Below are 18230 nucleotides of genomic sequence, written 5' to 3' on the forward strand. Positions count from 1 at the left end.
AAAAAAGATTATCTTCAATTGGTTTGTGAAACATAAAAGCATTTTATCATATTTTCTGCGTCTTTAATTAACTCTTTTCTTCAGAGTTACAAATAAACCCAAACAAACTAGAAATTGGAGAAAAGGAGAAAGTTGGGCAGATGGGCAGACTAATAGCTTTCTGCTACAAAAGAAATAAGGCTTTTCCTTTCTTTTCTTTCCCCTGACCCTGTCTCTGTTTCTTATCAGATCCTTCCATGAGCCAGCTTAACTGATGTGCAGAAAACAATTTGGGTTTATTTTCAGAAGTTTTAGTGAGTTAAGGCGGCCCACAGAGTGGTCAGAGAAGCACAGATGTTGGCAGAAGGAGGGAGACGATGAGCAGAGGGGACTGTTGACAGGAGTAGAGAACAAGAGCCTTTTTGGCAGTCTTGATCTGTTAGATTGTCTCATTGCATTTCCTCATTCCACTTTTGATGGGTAAGAGAGTTGTAATTGTCAGGCAATTGTAATTACTGTTGTTGAAAGGCTTTAGGCCTTTTCCCAACAATATCAGTGAAGTACAGCTGTTATGCCAGATCTCCAGATGTGTCACTTGTTTCCCTTAAAAATTGCACTGTAGTAACAGTGGCCTTTTTATCTTTTTTTTTTGTTGTTGTTGTTGTTTTTTTTTTTTTATTAGGTGCGAGAAGCTGCTTACAAGATTTTTCTTCACTCCAATGCTCAGCAGTTGAGCCGCCTGGAGGAATTGCTTGCTAGCCGAAACAGTCTGGCGCAGTTGGTTGGGTATGAGACCTTTGCCCACAGGGCTCTTCAGGGTACAATGGCCAAAAATCCAGGTATAAGGCATGTGTGGAGGGACATGTTGAGAAATCAAATGCACTGTATTAGGTGTATGGTCATAGGTTGGTTTCTTTAGCTAAGTTTACACATATTTGTTCCAGTGAAGTATTTTATTGCAGTTACATTTTGCTGTATGCCGTATTCATTCTCTCTGTAAATGACAATACTCACTGAGTAGGAACTGGTGGTTTTTTTTCAGAATTGATGCTCACTCCCTAGATTATGAAGTTGTCATTATCTCTGCACGTAACAAAGTAAATGTAGTACTAAATTCTCTTGAAATGATGTCAGTGGAGTAGTTTATTAAAAATTTTTTTTCGTTTGGAATATTTTGATGTAAACTTAACATCCTTTAAGGGAAAAAATAATTTCCTTATATTCCCCTCCCCCTCCCGTTCTAGAGACAGTAAGACAATTTCTGGAGAAGCTTTCTGACCAGTTGTCTAAAAGGTATGTCTTTTCAATTAAGTTATTTTTTTAACCATACTCTTTATTTCAAGAATAGAGGGACTTGTGCACTAATAAGTGCTGCATATTATATGCTCTGATGAAGCAAAAAGCAAGACTTTCCCAGAGTTTTGAGACGAGCTGTTTGCTTAGAATAAATTCTGTGCCTGTGATCAGAGAACACCCAGGACTAAATGCAACAAATGATGTGCCAAGAAATGCAGTTAACAGCAAACAAGACCAAGTTGAAGTGTAGAAGAACACCTCTCCTGGTCTTCTTGCCATGTGCGCAACTCCATATATTTTCCATCTGTAAACAAATTCCTATTTGTCCATCTTGCCTCCCTTAGTTCCACACAGCACAAAACAGTTTCATCACTGTGTATAAATGGGGTGTATAGTAATGCTTTGGAGCTGTATAACTGGAGTAAGAGGGACTTAATTTGAAGGTACCTGAATGACAGAAGGTGAATGGAGAAGTTTTTTACCCTGATATGTGGGCCTACTATTTTGTATAGTACTGTAAATGTCTGATGATAGACATTTTCTTAGGATGGAGTATCATTGTGTGCTGTATTACATTGCTCAAAAATATTTCATAACACTTGCATCATCAAAATATTTTTCAGAACTCAAAAAGACTTTGAAATGATGACAAAGATGAAAATGAAGCTCAACCCCCAGAATTCAGTAAGTTACATTTCTGTATGTGGTGATCCGTTTTCTTTTTAAAAGTATAGTATAAGCTAGCCCTGTTGTACAATTAACTCTATTTTAGTATACAAGACATAGTAGAATTAGAGATACATTCTGGCTTCAAATTGACTGCTAAGTTGCTGTATTAAAACCAAGCATTGAGTGTGAGAGAACTGTTGGTATATACAAAGTGATACTGAGATAACTGAACCGTAAAGTGGTGAAAGGGAGTATAACTTTGTTTCGAATTAATTGACTCATTTGAAAAATAAAGGCTGTACTCTAGGTTAGATGCATGTCTATTTTTTATAGTATATTGTATGTCTTAATTCTGTACATGTTTAGGTTTATCTTTTTATTTGAATTGAGTGTATTTCTTGAAATCTGGTATGAAGTTCTATTATATAGTTGAGTAAGAAGAACAATCTTCAAGAAATGTTAAGAAAATAAAGGTTTCAGGTTATGATATATGATGCTATTACCAATGATGGTTTTAGCACTGACTACTTCCCATTATGTTTTAAAGTTCTGTGCCTTATTGAAACTGCAAAAATATTCAAAGGAAACAAAACTTTTACCTTGGGTTCACTTGTTGTCCATTATTGTAATTATAAGCTGGAATTCTCTTTCAGACGCTGATGCCTTGGGATCACCCTTACTACAGTGGTGTCCTTCGTGCTGAGAGGTAAGCTCCTTATGTTCCTTATTGTAGTGTAAATGAGTGTCCTTACAATAAGGATAAAGAAAGTTTTCAATGTAAACAGGATTGCTTTCTTTGAAGATGTACTCTGATATTAAAAAATAAATACTATCTGGTGGGATAGTTGTTTGTAACATTTCTTAGTTACTGCTGGAATGCCTGTAGAAATTTTTGGCTCCTCTCTTGTTTTGCAGGGAAGTATTGTCCCTCTTTGAAGATAAAAGAGAGTGAAGAAGTTTCAGAACAGATAGAAAATCCTTATTCTTGTTTTGTTTTTAGTTCTTAGCTGAGCTCTAGTAATGTTTAAAAATAAATTTTGATCACTGAATACAATCCAACTTCTCTTCATATTTTAACTTTATTGTACTTCTTACTGAACAAGCAACTTCATCATCTTCTGCAGACTTGAAACAGCAACTTCTTGAGTAGATCATCACTGTTAACGAATAGAATTCATTCTTATCTCTCTTGCAAAGATGCGAAATAAATCCTTTACACAGACTTAAATTGTGCACAAGACTATTGCACATAATGAGATGTCAGCTCTGAAAGACGAGCCCTGCGTGTTGCCTCTATTAGATCAGCAACGGTGACCTTTTAGGTTTCTGTTGGAAAAAATAATTGAAAGTTGTGCTTGTCTCACTAGAGGGGGAGGAAAAATCTTCCTTCATTGCAAATTTGCAGATTTTTGTTTTTTAAACAAATGCAGACTAGATGTGTCTGATTAAAATAGTAGTTTACTCTGGATCAGGAAGCTATGGTAGTATAGACATGACAACGGAAGATTGCCAGCAGTTGGCCTGGCTGTTCTGCTGCTTTCTTGTACTTTGTTTCCAAGGCAGTAGTTTTTGAGCAGCAGCTCTAATATTGACCTTATCTTAAGCTACTGCATGCTAAGATGGGAACTGAGCTATGTGTGTGCAGCAGCATTCATGTCCTGCGTGAGTAGAACTTGCCATGCAGGGGTGGTAGAGGAATATCCATTTGCTAGATCTGCTCCCAGTAGCCAGTGCCAGAGCACAGAGTGCTCCACAGCATATGTTTAGCAGTGAGCAGCAGCAGGCAGTGGAAGAGGACTGCCGTACTCATTCAAGATACTATCCTGTAGCTAACAGATCTACACTTTACCTTGCCTGTGTAATGTTTTCAAAACAGCAAGAATTACATTCTGATTCATAATGCTTAATATACTGTCAAATGTTCATGAAATTTACTGTCTGTGTATTGTATTTATTTTCTGCATTTCCTGTAGTGTCTGCTTTCCCTGTTTTCAGAATTGTGCCATAAAGGTTAGTCTTAGGGGTAGAAGGCTCTGTATTTGTTTCTTTCTCCTCCTGGAGGAGTGTCTTCTGATGCTTATTGTCCTTAGTCTTATTGGTCTTATTGCACTTCTTAGATCACCACAGAAAGCTAACCATCTCATAATTGAGTTGCTGATGATTACAAATAGATTATTCTGCACGTTTTGGCATTAGGAAGGAAAATATTTCCTTTCCTTCTGGGGCTTTGTAAGAGACCCAGTTAAGTTACTTTAAGAATTGTATTGTAGCTTTATGAAGGGAGAGCTGCAGGTAAAACAGACCCAGACATTGGCAATGTATCTTTGCTATTTTTTATTTATTCAGGCACCAAGTCTGGAAGCTGGATCAGTGTGAAGAGTCTCCTGAACCTATGTAGGGCCTCCCTGATTACAGTGCAGGATTGGGGCCCAGTGTTTTTCTCCCTCCAGGTTGGGTGGGAGTATTTTTTATGGCATTTATGTAGATCTACAAGCGTCTACAAGATGGAAGGAAAAGTGGTTTTCCTCTCCACTGCGTGCAGAACTGCTACACTAAAAACCACGGGCTTAGATCTTTCACTGTTCTGTTTTCTGGATAGTGCTCTGTCTTTGGGAAAAGTTTTTGATCTATGACTGAACGATGCTTTACATTCATTGTGCCCATACTGCAGATGTTTAACAGGGTACTGGATACTAGGTAATCAGCCCTGAAAAGTAAAATTCATTTTTCCACTGCATAGTATGAGAGGCTGTGCTTTGTGACTGAAACTAGGCAGGAGTCAGAGTATTCATACAACAACCAGAGGACAGGAATATTCCTTATCATGTCTGTGCCCTAAATGCGTTCTGTTTTTCACTTATGAGCCATGCAAATGTGATTCCACTATCCTTTATCTTGTATTTGTACTTATCTCAGTTTGACTGAGTTTGAATGCTTCTTGGATGCTATAGTATGATCAGTTCAGCACTTCTGTAACTGAAAGATGAGAACTGTTATGTGTCACATAAAGCTTCATACTGGCTGGAATTTGACTTTGGCTATTTATTGTTACTCTCTTTCTAACTGAGACAATTATCTTGCAGTATTAAATTATGTAGCTAAGGAAAAGTGATGTTGTTTTCCTTGTTTGTTTTTTCCGTGGGAAAATAGTGCTTTTAAAAAACCAAAGTGTTAGGTTTCATTTTATTTATTTATAAGATCAATAAATAATTTATTTTTTACTTCTTGTATCCTATTTTATGTTGCATGTTTGCATCATGGAATGACAAAATGTATTTTCGAACAAGATATATTTACCTGTCTTGCATTTCTCTCTTTCTTAGGATTCTTTTTGTTTAGTAGATTCATTTTTTTATTCTTCAAGGGTTTTCCTGTTTTGGAAGAAATTTACTTTTAGCTTTATGTCTTTTACAGAAATGCCATGGTTGTATTCATAATAGTGCTGCGCTCAGAGCATGGCTTATGTTTTTGTGTGTCATGTTTTGGGACTCAGTAGTAGTTTAGAAATTTAGTAGTATATTAGAAATTTCTTGTTTCTTCTGCTTAGTAGAATGTTTTTGTTGAAAGGGAAGGAAGTGTATGCTTTGGGGTATATTTTTTGTACTCTGTTGTTACTGTGGCTCTAGCTGATGTACAGACCCATAGTTTCCTATGTGTACATAAGATGCAAGTTATCTTTACAAATGTAGGTATAAAGAAAGAGACTGATTTCTGATATGTCAAACATGCAGCACTAAGGTTGCAAGAGATATCAGATGAGACAGTGTCTGTGTCTGCTGGAAAAGATTTACTGTTTCTTCATTTGGTCTATACAACCATATTTGCAAACAGGAATGTTGGGACCGGAGGGAGCATTAGACGGTGTGATCCCTGATGAGATCTTGTACTTCCTCTTTAGTTCCCCAGATTTTGACCATCTACATCTGAAATGACACTGAAATTCATGACATATTTTTAATGTGTCTGTTTTATATTTGCATGTTGAATATTTAAAATGTATTTATATATTTTATCTTCTAAATATACATTTATTCTTTGTTGAAACAGGATTAAGGAAACAAATCCTTCATTAGATTTGTAGTAACTAATTTTAAGAGGCAGATATTTGCTTCTGAGGAATGCAGGATGTCCCTATGCGTTCTGTCGAGTTCTAATGCCATTTGCTGTCACAGCGTGTTGCCTTTATTGTCAGTCTGCTTCCACAGCGTTACTGAGCGCTGCTGCTCTTCTGCAGCTCAACAGCAGGAGGCGCTCCAGGCTCAAGTCACAGAGTTCGGTTTCTCTGTAAATTCGGACACAACAATTTTACTGTGAGCTTTCACCACCAAGTCTTTTCCCTGGAAACTTGATCCTACTTCAAAAGTGTAAGCCTCCCATTAATGGTAACAGGATAGTTTACTACTTTTTTTTTTTTTTTTTTTTTACTTTTTTTTTTTCCCCCAAGACTATGTTAAGTAGCCTCTCTGGCTTTAGGCCCACACTCGCAAGAGTGTAATGTAGCTACAGTTTAAGCGGCAGGGAAAATACATGCCAGTATAAATGTACATTTAAGAGAAAAAGAAGACAAAAGTCTGAAATTCATGGTAGTAGAATCTTAGAACACAGAGTAATTAGAAGAACCTCAAGAATTTTGGCAGGCTAAGAGTAATAAAATGGTGAATGCTAGAACATGCTTCAGTGTCTAACGAGTAAGAAGATGTCTAATATGTATATTATAAAAATAATAATGTTGAGTTTTAGTACAGACAAGTACGAAAGTATTAATTAAATCTCATTACTTCTCAGTAAGTGCAGCTGCAGTTATAAATAATTCTCAAGGCCCTGATCTTGCAAAGATGTGGCAGTCCTGCTGACTTCTTCCGGGTCAGAGGAAAAAACACAACAGGAAATTACCCTGGAAATGCTGGAAGAGATTTTTTGAGGTCAACTATTTGCCTTGAATGTGCAATTGACTGTGCTTAAGCCACTTCTGAGAGAGATACAGAACTGTCCTTGAGAACTGTTGGTGGTGAGCTTAGTGTATTTGGTATTAATTCCTGTTTCCCTAACCTGTGGTTCTTACCAGGCTGGGTTGACTTCACTGGTTATAATTCACTGTTGGGATTTTGGCAAAATGTCCCAGATTTTATTCAACTTGCAGGTGGGATGTGCTTGCAGGATATTGGGTTCTTTGCTAGTCCATTTCTTTGGGACTTCAGAAAGAAGATCAGCTTTAGGGATGAGAGATCAATACCAAAATAAGCCAGTTTCCTGATGTGTAGGAAAGAGAAGCCATCATGGCAACTGTTGGCATTTTGGATGGTGAGGTAACTAAACAGAAATTAGGAATAACTCACCTCCTTTCTTCTTGGGACTGATCATAGGCTTCAGGAGAGCGTGGGCATCACTTTCATTTTTTTTTTTTTTAGAGGGATAGGTTTAATACCAAGGTATGAAAAGATGAACGGATGTTTCTCAAGATCCTAAAAGCTTCAGCTAACGTTGAGATTTGCAAGTTACTAGTAAAGAAACTTGTTCATGGCTGCTTTTTGTTAAATTATTTTTAGTTCTATGAAAAAAGTGTTGTTTGTTGGGAACACCATGTGGAAAAATAGCCTTTGTGGAATATGTGAGAAAACCGTCACTCTGTTCAATTTGAAAGCTGAAGTGGAAAATTAATACAAAATTTATAAAAACCCAGGAAATCTTTCAATCAAAGCGCTCAAAGAGGAGGATAACTTTCTATAACAATCTGTTTATAAGAAAGGGAAGGCATGCCCTCTGTTAAATCATCTAATGTGGGTGCAGAAAGTCCATTTAACTTACCAGTCACTAAAGGTAGTGGACTAAGCTTTCTGAAGGAAAGCCCAAAAGTTGCTAAAAAGGATTGCTTTGAAGCAGAATTCAAGTTTCAAGAATTATTTCTTTATTCAAAACATTGTGGAAGGACAAAGAAATTGTTGCTGATGTGAAAACTAAGTCAAATCTAAAAATTGTGTACAGTTTCGATACCAATATTCTAAATTACCCCTTGATCTCCTCCAAAATATTCTATGAAGTACACTTAACAGAAAGAAAAAAGGAATGTGAAATACAGGTGCTAGTTTATGGTTGATGAGAGTACAAAGTCTTTCTATTATTATTATTATTGTTATTATTTTTAAGAAATCCAGAGTCTTCTATAAATCATGGTGAAGAATATCCCTTCAGGTAAAGAATTAAATTTCAGAGTCTGGCAGGTAATGAAAATTGGAAGGGATTTTCCTTGTCTTGATCTCTTTAAGTTAACCTGAGGGGTTCATCTCACTTTTATCTTCCACTAACAAGATTTTTTCAAGTGTCTTTGGAAGCTTTGACAGGATCTGTTTTATTAGAGATAGTTAACTTAGTGTTCTATGTTTCTGTGGATATCAACAGGATAATAATTTTTCTCAAAAAAAAAAAGAAGTCAGGATATATCAGGGACTACATTTAATAGCCATTGAGAAGAATTCTTGACAAGCAACTCATTTACAGTTGTTAAGAGTCTGAATGCTCGTGTTCTGAAGAATGGTGATCCTGACTCAAATATCCCTAATGTCCAAGTTTATAAAAAGCATTCTTAATAGAATAGATGAAAGTCATGCTACACAAAATAGTCCTAGCTTCCTTCCAAACATACAGCTTAAATGAAAGTGATTTCAGAAGTCTGCATTTTATTTAGACTCAGTGAAGTCATACAAGCTTAGAAATAATTATTTATAATCACATACTACATCTTTGTTCTTCACAGGGACACAGCCTTTTTGTTTGAAGCCTGCTGTTCTTGAAGAATAACCAAACCTCATTGTGTCAGTTAACTTCTTTTCAAAATTGTTTTTTAAATTGGTTTGGCTACTTTACTTCTCTTAAAAGTAGCGCTGGGCTGTACACTGTAAAAGTAAGTTGTTTGGATTTTTTAAATGTAGTTAATCCTTCAATATAAAGCAGGATTTTTTTACATCAAAGAAACTACTGTTTTCTTTGATATTTCTACTTTCTTTAGGAGGGTACTGAGATTTCTCTTTGTAAAGTTTCTGAGCTCACATTCTGACATAAAGTATATGAAAAAATGTTCATTCTATTCTGGGCTTCGTTATAAATACAAATGCATTGCTGTTTGAAATCAGATGTTCAGAGTGAGTTAAGTTAGTGGAATATATTTTAAGAAAAAGTGAATGCAGAGCAAATTTCTTTTGTTCATTTTTATGCATCTCAGTTTTTCACAGTTTTGGACATTTAGGCATGAGGGATATACAATTCTACAGGAGAAACAAAATAATTTAAGATTCATTATTACAATAAAAGGGACTGCTTTAAACCTTGACTTTTATCTTTTTTTTTTTTAAGTTAAAGTAACTAACTGAAAGTTTGGCACAGAAGAAAGTTATTCTTTTCCACTGTAGATGGGTTCATGTATATATTTGTTGATGCTGTTTCTGATTTGTGCAGAGGGAGTGTGTACTGATGTCCATTTTTTAAAAAAATAAATGTTATATGATATTTCCTACATTAAAACTAAAAACAGTCTTTTTTTTTTCTGATATCTAGCCATGTACAAGTTGTCCTGATTTCAGGAAGTCATCTTATGGATTAATAATTGTGTTTTCTGGAGTGTATGTCTGTAGCAGAAGTTTTGATATTTCCTTTTCCTGCTCTTTCAGAACTACATTCAGATCCTTTAGATTTCATGTAAGGACTTAAGAAAATTTACATGCTTATCCTTTTGAGATTCAACTACACAACATGCAGTCCAGTCAGGGGAGCCAAAGTTCCAGAGAGAAGCAAGAGCTCATAGCTAAGCTCAAACCTTCTGCTAGATACCTCTAGTTGGTACCTTATTAAGCCTGAAAGTATTGTAATATTCGTGTCTCCCTTTCTCTGGTTACATAGGCATCCTAAGGTGCCTATTTGAAGCGTCTGAATCACCTTCCTGGGGCCCAGAACTCCCATCTTAAGTGAAAGGATATCCAGACAGGATGTTTGATTCTTGCCTTGGATTACTTAGCCGACCTGAATCCTTTTTCTTCCTTAGGAATTGCTGTAACCATGTTTCCATGTGTTTGTGGGCTTTGGAGACGATAGTATAATGTTTTACTAGAGACACTACTATGCCATGTGCGTGATCCTCCACACTGAATTCTGTCTGTCTGCTCTTCTGGAACAGTAAGCAAGCTGCAAATTACAGCATACAAGAAAATCTCTTCCAGCACTTCTTTGCAGTATTTGTCATCACTAAATGGAGCTCCAGTTGGTTTCCAACGCAGGTTTTAACTGTCTGTCTCCAGAACATTAACCTTTCTGGCTAGTATCAGTAACCCTTAGCAGAAATTTTCCTGGTAGCAGAGTGCCTGTTAGCATAGTTCAGTATGGGTCATGATAATTTCCCTTCTGATTTCTGTTCCCAAAAATACTTGAATGCATTTCCTGTTGGAGATAAAATTGTAACTTGCCTGAATAAATGTGGAGGGCGTTTGCCAAAGAGTGTGCTCATATTAAAGCAGCTGCTTCTTGCAGTTTTATTTCAGTTTTTTACTATTTATTTTAAATAGAAGGCACGAAGCTGTACAACTATTCAAACTCACAATTGACAGCAGCTTGAAAATCATGCATAAAGTGATTCTTAGAATGGTTGTTGCTTTAACATGTCATATAATAAAAATAATTATATGCACAGTAGGATCGTGAACAGTTATTAACATGTAGATTATGAAGATTGGTTTGCTCTGACTAGTGAGCATTTCAGGGGCAGGCTAAACTGTAGGAGTTTGGAAGCTCTGCTCCTTCTTATGTAGGGTCAGTCACTATCAGATAATTAATGAACTGAAGTTTTTGTCCTTTCATTCTATTGACAGAGAAGTAATGTGCAGTGGAATCACAGAATTGTTATGGTTGGAAGAGACCTCTGGAGATATCTAGTCCGACCCTCCTGCCAAGGCAGGAATACCTTGGTTTTGGTAGGGTGTTGTTGAGAGGTTTTTGTGTGCATTTACAAATACACTTGGTTTTACATTTGAAAAAAAAAAAAAGAAAAAAACGATCAAAGGAGGACCATACACCTGGGATAGAAGATGGTGAACTCTGAGTTTTCCCTTTAGCTTCAGGAAAAATTCATTTTAGTCTTGGATCAGCCCTCAGAAAGGCTTTGCATCCTACACAGACAAGCTCTATCTTGGTTACAGGGCAATTTAAACTGCTAAAAGAGTATATTGATAGAAGTCTTCATCTTGAAGTTTTATGTGGTCTTTTAGATAATCTGGCCCAGGTCAGAGCACGTCATGAAGATACAACCCAGACCCTTTAACAGCATAACAAATTTCATTCAAAGAGCTGAGGGAAGAAAAGTTTGGATTACTGTCACAGTTGCTGTCCTCCATTGCTGCCAAAAAATTGTGCTACCATGTTTTCAGATTGGTATGAATTTGAGCACTGAAATACCGTGCCTGTGAAATGTTGTATTCTTGCAGTTTCACTAAGGTGATGAAGTTGTAAGTGAGGTTGGGAAATCATAGCTAACAGATGCTTTTTTCTTGTCATCTGGAAACAATGAAGTTGCTAGTGGCTGCTACCGTTTGAGTGCCTGGAATCAACAAAGAATCTTCAATAAGGGAACGGCTAGTTTGTAAACTCTTCCAAATACTTTTCCACCCACACCCATGTGCCAGATTTAAGTTTTGTGGATCTAGTAGAGATTGTAGGAATTCCTGTTCTGTTCATTGAGTATTCTTATTTTTGGGAAAGATTCAAGTCTTTTAAATTAATTTCTTCCCTTTTCCCCCTTGTCCTCTAATCTTATCTAGTGTTACACTTTTCATTTTGCAGTAGCATTAAATCGTGAAGGTGAGGGCTCAGAAAAGAGTCAGTCACATGCTTGCTCTTGCCACTGAAAGGCAAGATCATCTATTAATAATAATTCCGGGAACTGAGTTTTTGGTTATAGGACATCAGCTTCAGATAGCTGAGGTTTTGGCTCACTGCTATTCCTAAGTAAGCCCAAAGAGAAAGTTTTCCTGGAATCAGTGCAAGTTTGGGGTTAGGCTTTCTTCAATTACGGTTGGTCTTACTTAATTTGTGAAAACAGAGTTCATGTATGTATGAGGTAGGACCAAATTCAACACTTGGCAATTGAATCTGTGTTTTGGTGTCTGGAATGATCACTGCATAGTGGGTATAGACTGGTATTAGACAAAGATTTTTGAAGATGTATTACACACTTCCTGGAGCTTTTTCTTTTTTAGTTCCCAGTACTCATTTTGAAGTATTATTGATTATTATCATCTGATTGTGATAATTTCTTTATAGTATCATTTTAACCCCTTTCTCCATAACTCCGATGACATTGCACTGGCCAGCAAACAAATAAAAAATTGATGCCAGATAATGAGTGTAATAATTACTGCTGACTGCTGTCAGGTGTGTCCAAAAGCAATTTAAAAATCAGTTTTGTCTCATAAGACGCTAGTGGTATTTGAGGATTTTTCAGTATCTTAAGCTTTAATCTTGTTTGCACACTGATATGATAGGCAAGGCAGAAATGGACAATTAGGTGAGATGAGAACCAGAAACAATATTTTGTTTTGGCATTCTGTATAAAAAAAAGTTGTTTTTCAAAAATTTTTTTTTTATTTTCCATTGGCAAGAGGAGCATTAACACACATCTTTCATTAAATGTGGGAGAGGTTTGATCCTGACAGTGTTCTACCAGAAGAGGCTTATATTAACTGTGCAGTTCCTACTAAAGTGGTTGTTTAGTCAGGACCTCATTGTACTCAAAATGTCAAGATTGTGACATCTTCAAACATCAGCTAGAATAGGGGACTAGTTTCTCTGGGGAGTCTGCCTTAAGGCATTATAGTCCGTTACTGCTATTTTTATGCGTGGGTGGATAAGTATCATGCTTTTTTCAAAAGACAAAACTATTACAGACTGATTTCCCCTCCACTCCCCTCACTTTGGATAGCGACAGTGTATTACAAAATACCTATCAGGAAGCCTTCTTCTCATGCTCATTATCGTGGGATAAGTTCATGGGGACAATGTACATGTTAAAGGAGTGCTAAGAATGAGGAAGAAGTGATCTTCTCCCTCTAATACACTACTGTCAGCTCTTCTATCCATGAAGAAATATCATTGCTTTCTCCTGCTGGTATGTATCGGTGTTTCTGACAGAAACAAAATGAAAAGTAGTTTCAGAGTTTTTTTTCCTTACCCCTCCAGCAAACACATTAGTTCAGTATTTCTGAATACGTTAATCCTTTGCAGTCAGCAAGAAATGTTGTCCTCCTCTGATAAAGCTGGAATCTCTCTCATACTGCAGCTGTGTGTTCTTAGTCCTAGGCTACATATAACAACTTCACAGAATAGTTAAGGTTTGAAGGGAGCTCTGGAGGTTGTCTGATCCAACGTCCGGCTAAAGCAGAGTCCCATAGAGCTTGGTGTCCAGGATCATGTCCAGACAGCTTTTCGATATCTCCAAGTAGTAAGACTCCACAGTCTCTAGGAGTAACCTGTGCCACTGTTTGGTCGCCCTCGCTGGAAAAAAATTGTTTCCTGATGTTAAGATGAAACCTCTCATCTGTGCCCATTGTCTTTGGTTCTGTCACTGGGCACCACTAAGAAGAACCTGACTCTGTCCTCTTTGTACCCTCCTTTCAGAAATATATACTCCTTAATAATAAGATCCCTCTGAGCCTTATCTTCTCCAGGCTTAATAGTCCCAGATCTTTTAGCCTTTCCTCATAGGAGAGACACACCAGGCCCTCAGTCATCTCAGTGGGCCTTTGTTGCATTCTCTCCTGTATGTCCATGTCTCTCTTGTGCTGAGGAGACCAGCACTGGACACAGCACTCCAGCCTAACAGTGCTGAGTAGAGCAGAAGGATCACCTCCCTAGACCTGCTGGCTGTGCACTTCCTAATGCACCCAGGATACCATTCTTTGTGGCAAGGAACCATTGCTGGCTTATGTTCAACTTGGTGTCCACGAGGATGCCCAGGACATTTTCTGCAAAACTGCTTTCTTACTGGATGTCCCCCAGCATATACTGGTGCCGGGGGTTGTTCCTTCCCAGGTGCAGGACTTTGTACTTCTCCTTTTGAACTTTAGGACGTTCCTGTCAGCGCATTTATCCAAGCTGTCAAGATCCCACTGGATGGCACCATGAGCCTCTGATAAATCAGCCAATTTGGTGGACAGTTTGATTGACACCCAGTTTGGTGTCATCTGCCAATGACTAGACAGGACTGGACCCAGTACTGGCCCCTGGAGTGTACTGCTGGTTACTGGCCTTCAACCTTTGTGCTACTGATCATCATACTGCTATGTAGGATGATGGTATCAAATGTGACAGATGTTGTATCAAGTGATGTGACAAAAAGCAGTCCTAGACTGTTATGGAAGTTCTTATGATTTGCTGCTAAAAGAAGGGTCATTTTCGCAGGTCTTGTAGTCTGTATGCAGGGAGAGCTTCAGAGTAGAATCAGGAGGGCTGAAGCACTTAGTGGTGGGTTTAAGTTTTCACGTAACAATCTGGGCAGAAGGTGATCAGAGGGTGATTCTGTAAGAGTCTGGAGACATTTATCTGCTAAAGTTTTCAAAAAAACACCACTCTTGAAGGAGCTGCAATACTGAGGACTTGCTGACTTAAAAATTCTCCAGATATTCAGCACATACCCTGTAATTCTGTACTTCTGGGGGGGCTTTGTGTGTGAATCAGTGTCCTCTGTACTCCAAATGTTTGTGGCTTATATGGAAATGAACTCATCTCTTCTGCTTTCTTTTAGAGACTTGCTTACAGTCTTTTAATCTAACTTGATCTAAACTGATTTGTATCATGCTTCTTTCCGTTCTTTTGGTGTAATGACTTTCTGAGTAAGAAGGAAAACGTGTGTATGGAAGCATGCAAAGTGTGGATTCAAGTGTTGCTATGCATCTAGAAGTGTGTTAGTATAGTAGAGGCAAAATCTGCTTTATTTTTTATGTTCTAGTAAAGTAGAATGGAATACACTGGCTTTAGCTTCTTGCGTTTGTAGTGTGAAAATAAGCAAAATTTTGTACTTTAACATGTCTGTGGCTTAGAGGAGTAACTCCACTTAGAGGAGTAACTCCACCCTGCTGTGCCTCGCAGTGCAGTGAAGCTGAGTAGTGAATCGTAGCTGCAGTTGTAAGCAGCACATTGGCAAATGCAGTATCCCCAGTGGGCTTCATTTTTAGGTCGTCTCTGTGTGGAAGTGGGAAGGAAGGAAGGATAGGTGAGTGAATAGGAACTAGCTGGCTCTTTCACAGCTGGTCGATAAGTCTTTTGATCATAGGCCATAAAACAGCATGGTTCTTGTCTTTGGTGTCCAGCTATTGTAATCTAGCTGATGCTAGAAGCAAAGAAGCTAAGAAGCAAAAGCACAAGAGCGTGAAAGAAGATAGGAGGGAGTGACTGAAATGGTGTAAATAACACTTGGACTTTGTATGTGAAATGAGGAGACAAGAACATTTTTGCCATTTGCAGTGCATGCACAGCAAGCAGATTCCAGTTTTGATTTTGCTGTTGCCTCCAAAGAGTTGTGTGGTCCTGAGCAGCTTGTGAAAGGTGTAAGTTTACAAAGCATTTGTCTGCTTGATACACTTGTAGTGTGTTTACTTTTTAGAGTCAGAGTCTCAGGAAGTTTGAGCCCACTTATGGGTTGCATACATCTCTGAACTACTTTTTGTTCATTCTCAGTTTATATGTGTGCGTGCAGATGTATGGTGTCTTCCTTCCTATGATTGTCTTCTGTGCTCCAGTGTCTTGAACATAGTTGGTTGAGGACAGGCTCAGGAAGCTTGGCCATGTTTGAAATCCATGTCACATACTAAAATCTTCATGTGGCCCAAAGCTGCAAGATACTTTCTACATGGTTCAAGAGAGTCCCCAGAGCTTGGAGTGTGATTTGTGCATGGGAGGTGATTGTGTCTCCTTAGTGTTTCTATTGCTGAAAGAAATAGTGAAAGACAAGACTGCAGAGTCAGCAGTGCTTACCAGTTGGTTTCCTGCCCTAGCTGAGGATTTGGCTTACATCACAGCCAAAACCAGCTCATTTTTCTGATCAGTCACACAGTGCAGCCTTGGCATGGGAAAGGCACTTGAGTGCCAGTGGCCTCTTGTGGATCAAAAGCCACAGCTTGGCCACCCATTGTATTGCCATGGTCTGTTTAGCTACATGTTCACCACATTCCTGAAAATGATAGTCAACATCTGTTGAATTTGGTGTCCAAATTTGAGTATAAGAAAAATCACGTTACTGTTAAGCACTGTGCCATAACTAGCCTGTGACTTAGTTTCACTATTTGAAAAACAAGGCATGCCTAGTAAGGGCCTTGGGACTGAATTAGTGTATTTTGTCACATCCTGTGGCTTGAAGGTGAAAATGGTAGTTTATGTAGCTCTGCTAACTGACTGATTTGGGATTCTTGTATTTCCTTAGGTACAACATTGATCCTGGCTTGTACTGTCCATTTTTCTCTCTTGGGGCATGCATGGAAGGTTTGAACTCTTTGTTCAGTCAGCTGTTAGGAATCTCCCTTTATGCTGAGCAGACAAAGAGAGGAGAGATTTGGTCTGAAGATGTTCGAAAGTTGGTAAGTATTCTTGTTCCCAGCATCTGAAACCAAAGGGAAGATAGACAAGGCAGCGTGTGCCTGTGAGCCAAGTCAAATTTTTTTAAAAAATTACTTGGGTACCTATCAAAAGGACAAACTAGTTGTCTAATTTTAGTTCAAGTTAGACCTCAGGGGCTTTATACTTTCTAAGTGTCTTTTGTATGTTTGGTATTTTAGGAACTTCACAATATCTCTGTGTAGGGTGCCTGAATCAGAGGCAGTTTTTCTGTTTGGAGATTGTTGCCATGCCTTTCAAGATGTCCTTTTGAATGAGCCCTGCTAGTTTTTTTAGTTTCAATTTGTAGATAACCATAGATGACTAGAATGCTGTAGGTGTGGATCCTAGCAGTCATGTGTCTTTGCCTCATTTTTTTAACTCTGTGTGTCATCTTTACTTTGTGATTGATTTTTACGCCTTTTATTTTTCTGCCCTCTTTTTAGGGGTGGGTGGAAATAAAAACTTGGGCAGTAACTTGGGCAATAACTTGCTCATCAAGTTCCCAGGTTCCTCTGTTGTCTTCCCTACATTTGTTGACTGCCACATCTTCTCCACTGCTTTTCCACCTCCAGCCTCCAGCAAGAGCTGCTGTTCTTTATATCCTGTGGGTCAATTTTAATTACTCCTTACTCTTTCTATTTTTATATCCATGGTAAATTGGCTTTTGTTTGACATTTGAGGACTGCTTTTAATACTGATCTGTGACTGATTAGTTTTGAGTGAAATGCAGAAATGTCTGTAGTTTGAGAGACAAGCTGTGAATTTTCTATATATAATTTTTTCAGTTAAAATTACCAACTGATTTTACATTAATTATTCCCAGTTCATTTGACATTTATTAATTTTAAATCTTTGAATTAGAATATTGTGTCTTCAATTTACACATCAGTGCTTTCACTGTGGAAATGATACTCTTTTTTTCTTCAGGCTGTTGTTCATGAAACTGAAGGTTTGCTAGGATACATCTATTGTGACTTCTTTCAACGACCTGATAAACCACATCAGGTAACATTTTTTATCTGATTTCAGCGTGGGTTTTATTTGAGTAATGAGTGTAGCATTAGTGCCATTTCTGTTCAGTGTAAGTTTTTCGTAAAAGTTATCTTGATTTTAAAATAAATTAAATTTAAACAGGGAAAGTCTGTAGCTTGAAATGTATTTTTAGGTAATATATTTTTTTGTGAGTAACCCTTCATTTAAAAAACATCACTCAGTAGGCTGAACTCAGACTCTTTGTGGTACAGAATAACAGGCACTATGAAATGTCACAGAACTCTGTTTAGAGAAATGGTAGATATTTAAACACCTATTTTCTGGTCTACTGTTCATAAGTAGGAACAATCTGAAATTTACACTCTCTAAAGGTAAAAGCTCGTAATGAAAACTAGTTTTTATTCAAAATTCTACTTAAAACTGTAAATGGTTCTAACTTGTGGCTTGCTCACTATCTGATGCCAGTATACTTACTATATGATGCACTACAATACACACGTCACTCAGTAGAAGCATCTGCAAATTATCACCTTTAGTGAGGTGATGAGTGGACAAATTTTAAATCTACATTAGCTTAATGTACTGCTCTGTTTTGCTAATTTTTCACGATAGGAGTGCTGTGTGGTATTAAGATAAAGAAGTTATTGCTGAAGAGTGAGAGGAAAACT

General features: G+C 37.6%; 1 protein-coding gene across 1 annotated transcript in view; it reads left to right on the plus strand.

The window, feature by feature from the left end:
- The window catches only part of LOC113984005 (mitochondrial intermediate peptidase), a 75246-nt gene that overhangs the window by 12766 nt on the left and 44250 nt on the right, over positions 1 to 18230 (plus strand). Inside the window, exons 7-12 of the mRNA XM_027713678.2 lie at positions 662 to 818; positions 1224 to 1272; positions 1899 to 1959; positions 2598 to 2650; positions 16397 to 16550; positions 17497 to 17574. Coding sequence (XP_027569479.1) covers positions 662 to 818; positions 1224 to 1272; positions 1899 to 1959; positions 2598 to 2650; positions 16397 to 16550; positions 17497 to 17574 — 552 coding nt within the window. The remainder of the gene's footprint in view (positions 1 to 661; positions 819 to 1223; positions 1273 to 1898; positions 1960 to 2597; positions 2651 to 16396; positions 16551 to 17496; positions 17575 to 18230) is intronic.

This window comes from Pipra filicauda, unplaced genomic scaffold, assembly GCF_003945595.2.
Source record: "Pipra filicauda isolate LSUMZ 115617 unplaced genomic scaffold, ASM394559v2 scaffold142_size1944046_pilon, whole genome shotgun sequence".
NCBI lineage: Eukaryota > Metazoa > Chordata > Aves > Passeriformes > Pipridae > Pipra > Pipra filicauda.